The sequence below is a fragment of the Populus euphratica genome, unplaced genomic scaffold (assembly GCF_000495115.2).
Source record: "Populus euphratica unplaced genomic scaffold, PopEup_1.0 scaffold445.1, whole genome shotgun sequence".
NCBI lineage: Eukaryota > Viridiplantae > Streptophyta > Magnoliopsida > Malpighiales > Salicaceae > Populus > Populus euphratica.
This window is the reverse complement of record NW_011500123.1, coordinates 51,821-58,104: the sequence shown is the minus strand read 5'-3', so window position 1 is coordinate 58,104 and position 6,284 is coordinate 51,821. Positions and strand designations below refer to the sequence as shown.

Here is a 6,284-nt window from a genome sequence, read left to right as displayed (position 1 = left end):
TTTCCCTGGAGTTTGAGATTGGTCATGGGTTTTCTTAGTGTTTTATACTATGATTCTCAATTGTTGACTTTTTTTTCTTTTCTTAACAAATTGGTCATGAAATTAGGCATGGAAGGCTAAATTTAAAAAAAAAAATAATAATAATTGAGGATGAAAACAGAAAAGAAATCAGCTACTTTGAATTGCTACAGCATGTTATGTTAGCCAACCGTTTTTAATATATTTTGTAATTGCAATGAGCTCAGCCAACATTTTATTTTTGTCATAGAGGCGTAATTTTATTGAAATTTCATGGTCATAGAACACAGATTGGTTGCAGCTTATATTGACATTAGATATTTATTTAAAACACAGTTTATACATTTTGATTGATAAAAATATCAATAAATTGAGTGTTGGCTGAAAGAATCAGAAATTACGAAGACAGACAAAATTGTTCTGATTTGTCAATATGATCAAGCAAAGGCATGCCGGGAGAAGGTTATACGCAATTGGCAGGCAGATGTCTGGAGTTTCAGGCATCAAATTATCAATCATGTCCGCATGCATATAGACCAGAACAACGACTAGAAAGAGCAACGAGCACTTGATAAAAACCTTTGTTCTTCAGTGAATTGCCTTATTATCTATAGAAAAACAAGACATTGGCGTTTACATAACGACATTGACTGAGATTTTGGAACGAGCTTTGATTTCTACGTGCAACTCGATAGTCCTCTTGGAAAACAAAACTCCGAAACTCCATGGGAGGAGAACAATAAATATCCACAGGTCATCTTGGGCTGTAGATCCAACAAAGTGACAACACATGTGGCATAGTACTGGTACATAACTGTAAAGCAATCAAAACTTATCGACTTGGTAAACTTTCCGAAGAAACAACATGTATATGTTCCTTCAAAAAAGTCCAAACCCAGCCCACTGAGCATCACTCACAGGTCGAGGTGATGACTGATACGATGAAAATGAGGACGCTGGTGAATCACGAAATGACGACAGCGACTTCCTACTTGAAATGGACCACCGAGACAGCGTGTCAAGGTCGGAGGTATAATCAGGTTCGGATGCAGGTTTAGCTATGCCGGCGCTGGTCCTCCTCTTGCTGTCTTTTCTCCTTAATAGAGGTGATGGGAAGCACCCAGGTGAAACACATTCAGATCGGACATGAGTGGGTTGCTCGAACCGCCAACCCCCAGAGCGGCTACGTGGAGCAGATCGAAATGAGTGGGCACGGGGCTCTGGTGGAGGGAGAAAAACGGATCTAGCTGGTGGAGGCTTAAGCTTTTGCTTTTGTACTTGAGGGGTCGGTGATGGACGCCTGTGATTGAAAGGTGGTGATGGTGATGGCAATGTTGGGGGTGATAGTTCTTTCTTTTGCTGTTTCTGCTGTCGTTGGATCTTAGGGACACCAGGTCGGATCTCCCATTTAAATGGGACAGCTCCAGGCTTTTTGAAAGAATCGTCTATTTCTACTGCCATCTCAGCTGAAAATTAACTAACCAAACTGAGAGCGAAGAAAGCAAGCACAGAAACAAAAATGACACAATTCTCTCTTCCCGGGTTCCTCAGAGATTGTTGATAATATAGGTTTATATATAGCCAGGTGAAGAAAAGGTTTGGTCCCGGCGGGATTAAAGGCATGAAGCGGGGTGGCGGGGCCAGTATAGAGGTTAATGGGTCCATGCACGTCGATATCAAAAGACAGAAATTTCAAGTAATCACATAGGACAGAAACCAAGGTTGCAAAAATTCAAACTTTAGAGATTAAGACATGAGAAGCCGAACATATACTTGAGAAAATACCATCGCCCATGAACTGCCACGTGTATGATATCCGGGTACGTATAGACTATAGATTAAACTTTTAATACATAATATTGTCTTCCACGCCTCTAGCTTTTGTTGTATGAGCAATCCTAGCATGAGATCATGGACATTTCAGCAGATTTACTTTTAAAAATTAAACAGAAGTAGTCTAGGTCATATCAAATAAGCCGCACAGGACAAAACATGGCATCCTTGACTAATGCAGATTAACTGCTACTACCATGAGCTGTATTGAATTTGGACTCCGGAAGTAACTGTAATGATCTTGTGCACCATTTAGAATTTCAAATATTACAAATGATCACGCACCATATGAAGCCTCTGGCTGTGTGGCAGCCCGACAAGCCTGCAACGGTAGAATTGCCACTTGTAAGTTGTGCTCCTAAATCATAATGCAAACGTGAACGGGCTTTCAAATACGCGAGGACCTATAATCATATCAACTTCAAACTTAGGTGGGGGTAAGGATAACTGATAAGAACGCCTTTTTGTCCCAGCTTTCAGCAGTATTTCCACTAACAACTCTTAAACCAAAGAATCATAGGCATCGGCCCTCCCATTGAAAAGAAAAATGGGCATGTAAAATAGAGAGAAAATTGGCAACCACTTGTTTCAATCTTTCAATCAATTAGGCTTCAAATACATGAAAGTATTCTAAGTAGCCACCGATCCCACTAGGAGGAAGAAAACGATTGAAAAGCACATGCATAAATATTTTGTAGGTAACTCTTCTGTAAGTTCTTTTACAGAACAGTTTCCAAAAGTGGAGCATTATACCATACATGATCTCCATGTGCTGCATCTCAATCCAAGCTTGAATGCTAGCTAAATATCATAAGAGAATTCTTGTGGCATGTTGCAAAGCGCTCGCATTGTGTTGCTAACCACATCCAGCAGCTGCAAATACTCATCTGCACCATCAACAAGACACTGCAAATACAGAAAGGCATAAAATATAAATATTATGTTCAATAGGGGCCACTATAATATCATGTGCCTTCAAAAATCTATACCCGGAAATGAGAGAAAAAATAGAAACAAGAATATTTGGAGACACTTGATTGACATTGATGGGTCAAAGAAGCTCCTTATATATATACATATATATATATATATAAAGGTGAAAATAGTGAGATCCAGTAATGGGGAAAAACAAACTTCAGCGGTTCTCTCTCATATGCATCATCAGCAATGGTTGTGAAATGGGAGGGGTGAAAGCAAGGTCAATTATTCGAATACAGCATTATAACCATTTTCTTCTAAAAAAGAGCAAATTATGATTTTCTATCAGCAGCAATACTGGACCACCCAAGTTCCTAACTGGTTTATAATATAAGACACTCTTGCCAAGTACTCTTCGGCTTTTGTTATTATTAGTTAATCTTGTGCGACAAAATAAACGAGCTTCTGAGAAAATAACCTTATCAGCTGTAGCCAAACTCTTGCATATGCGAGCCTTTTGCTCATCTGATATGTCATCTACTCCAACCACCACCTCAAATAACTGGAAGAAATCTCATATGAGTAGCATATTTATCTGTCAATTGAAAATTGACAATGGCAATGAAAGTTGGTTAAGGATAGAAAAAACAGAACCTGAGCAAGCATCTGAGAGACTGGATATCCTTCTGCAATTACATAATTTACTTCCTTGTTGGCCAAATCAAAGTCACCACTTTTGCATGCTGCATAAATTGCCTCAGTAACCTCTCGTGGAATGGCCTGATAAACACAACACCATGAATATCCAGGAACAAAAGGAATACCATGCATAACAAGAATATATATTTCCAAAACAAAAGGCCCAAAAAGTTTTTAATATAACCTACCCCTGACACACTTATGAGGTCTTTGGATGAAATTGACGATCCAAATAGGCGAGCAGCTCCCTGCAATAAGCATATGCTGAAGTTCAACTATAACTGAGAGATGGGAAACTAGAACAGAAGACAATGCATAAGCTAATGACTGGGTAGTGTCTGCTTTCAAAATGGAACTTTCAACTAAAATGATCAAAACAGTCAGAAAAACAAATGGTCACAAAACTAGGATCTATGATATTTCATGTTCTTATGCTAAGGAGCTCTCGTCAATTTGTTCTCGTACAAATTCAATTCAAAAAAGATCAACAAATTGCAAAACATACATTTGGACCCCAGTCTAGGATGATCATTCAAATATCAAACACCAAAGGCTTGCTAATAGTACTAGCTTTTTTATGAAAGAACTCTCCGTGAAAGGGCTTGGCTGAGCAGGTCTATCGAGAATCTCATCTTCGATTGTGTTACATCAGAAATTCTAATATATGTTATATTTCTTTCTGAACCTGATAGATGTTTCTGATCCTGATATAATCATAACAGGCCTCATCCTCAAAAGCTAGAGACTTTGAGATTATGTTTGCACAATAAAACAACAAATCTAGTGAAACAAGTTTTCATGCTTGATGAAGGTCAAAAAACTGTCACTCATTTGAAGCAATATTCATAAAGGCAATGGTAAACTCAATAACACTAAATTATGCTCTGTTCTATCTCATGGAATTAAAAAGGCCATAAGAAATCAATATTTTAATGTGAATGTCTCAGCGAGTGATAAGGATTCAAGGATCGTCTGCTTCATGCCTTCTGGACCAGGAGGAAATGAAAAATGACTAGTAAGAATTTGTAGTTTAGTTTGTACAAGTAGCAAGACCATAAATCCTGGTTAACTAAATCAATGAGCAAAACACAAAAATAATGGAGTACAGAATATAAGCATGATAGTCACGACATGAAACGGGAAAAAGGAAAAAGAGATAAAAAGCATCACTTACTTGCAAATATGTGATAGCCCGGCGAAGATCACCTTGTGAGACAGAGCTTAAGGTTGAGAGAGCCTGCAGTGGTACATTACATGTTTTTGCTAGGAAATCAAGCCACTGAAAAAATAGGAATGAACATGGCAAGCTTTGCATACCTCTGTGTCCACAGTGAGGCCTTCTTCGTTACAAATGTGCAATATACGATTGCTCATGATTTCTTCTGGAAGTTGCTTGAACCTGAATTTTGCACATCTTGAAGCAAGTGGCTCTATGATCCTGCAAAAAAACACAATCACCTGAATTATGAGTGCAAATCATGCAATAATATTTTCTTCTATCCAATAAAATAAAAGATCAGGACTAATGGTCATAGAGTTCACAGAAGAAGTTTGCAGTGGAATCGTCACTGCACATAAGCATCACCCCATTGATGAACCCATACAATGACTCCTCGTTTTATTAGGAAAACCGATGCAAGATAGAGGCCATTTACATCAGAAAACTATGTTTCACAAGTACATTGTGCCGCCAGAGTGCAGTAACAATCTTACTAATGGCAGAATCCCCAACAATCATCAAATTATGTGTAATGACATGTTGTATGAAAACTAAGCAGAGTAGAATTGGCTCACCTGCTAATGTAATTACATATGAAGAAGAATCTAGTAACTTTGGAGTAAGTTTCCATTGTACGCCTCAGGGCATTCTGTAATGTATAGCATAGATTCCAAGTGAGATGGCATCACAATATTTTTGTAAATAACCAATCATAAAGGGATGAAAGAAACATGCCTGAGCATCTTCAGTCATCGAATCTGCCTCGTCTAGGATGATAATCTTATAAGGTGGACAAGGGTAAACCCTATAGTATTGGAAACATAAAAGGTGAATGTGAAGGGCAAGTTGCAATCATGTTCTAAGTTGAAGACAAAAGTTATTGCAAGAAGAAGAGTGTGCACCCTTGACGCTGACCAGAACCTACAGCCACGGCAGCAAAATCCTTTATCTTAGTACGAACAACATTGATTCCACGGTCATCACTTGCATTTAGTTCCAGAACCCTAGACTTGTAGAGTTCAGGCCTGTAAGAGATTATCATCAATGCAGAGAACATTTTCCAACAAAAAAACACAGAGAATATTGCTATAAAATTAGCAGTACCCGTAGAGCTGGTGGGCGATGGCCAGGGCAGTGGTGGTTTTTCCGGTACCAGGTGGGCCATAAAAAAGCATGTGCGGGCACTGCAAAAGGGGAAAAAAACAGCAGGGTGGTAGAGCTAGGGTTTCAACTGGAAAAAAAAAAAAAAAAAACATATACAGTAAAATTGAAGGGGTAATAGATAGTGAGAATCTTCATCTCGCTCACATTTGCGGTCTCGAGAGTGTTAGTGAGTACGCGAACAACCTCATCTTGGTGAGCTACATCTTTTACTTGCTTTGGTCGACTGCCCAGAATAACAAATAAAAAATCAGTGTTTTAACAGAAACGCAAACACTATAATTGAAGGAATTGAAGAGAGATATTTTATTTAGTTACTATTTCTCCACCCATGGCTGTGAGCTCTGCAATAATGGCGCCATGCCTCTGTCTTAGGTTTGTTTGTGAGATATGAATTATAAATTGTGGAGAGGGAGGGTGGGAGGGTGTTCCAACT

The 6,284-nt window shown here is 38.7% G+C and overlaps 2 protein-coding genes across 2 annotated transcripts; both read right to left on the bottom strand.

Moving 5' to 3' along the window:
• Nucleotides 1-586: 586 nt before the first annotated feature.
• LOC105110175 (F-box only protein 11) lies at nucleotides 587-1,597 on the bottom strand. The gene has a single exon (XM_011005120.1). It carries the CDS (start codon nucleotides 1,477-1,479, stop codon nucleotides 898-900), a length of 582 nt encoding a protein of 193 aa, XP_011003422.1. The 5' UTR covers nucleotides 1,480-1,597; the 3' UTR covers nucleotides 587-897.
• Nucleotides 1,598-2,414: 817 nt separating this feature from the next.
• On the bottom strand, nucleotides 2,415-6,284 carry EMB1968 (ATPase family associated with various cellular activities (AAA)). The gene is made up of 12 exons (XM_011005119.1): nucleotides 6,167-6,284; nucleotides 5,996-6,074; nucleotides 5,792-5,871; nucleotides 5,590-5,712; nucleotides 5,423-5,492; nucleotides 5,263-5,336; nucleotides 4,786-4,906; nucleotides 4,643-4,705; nucleotides 3,657-3,716; nucleotides 3,424-3,549; nucleotides 3,248-3,331; nucleotides 2,415-2,757 (listed from the first exon to the last, which is right to left on the bottom strand). Exons 1-12 carry the CDS (start codon nucleotides 6,208-6,210, stop codon nucleotides 2,653-2,655), a joined length of 1,029 nt encoding a protein of 342 aa, XP_011003421.1. The 5' UTR covers nucleotides 6,211-6,284; the 3' UTR covers nucleotides 2,415-2,652.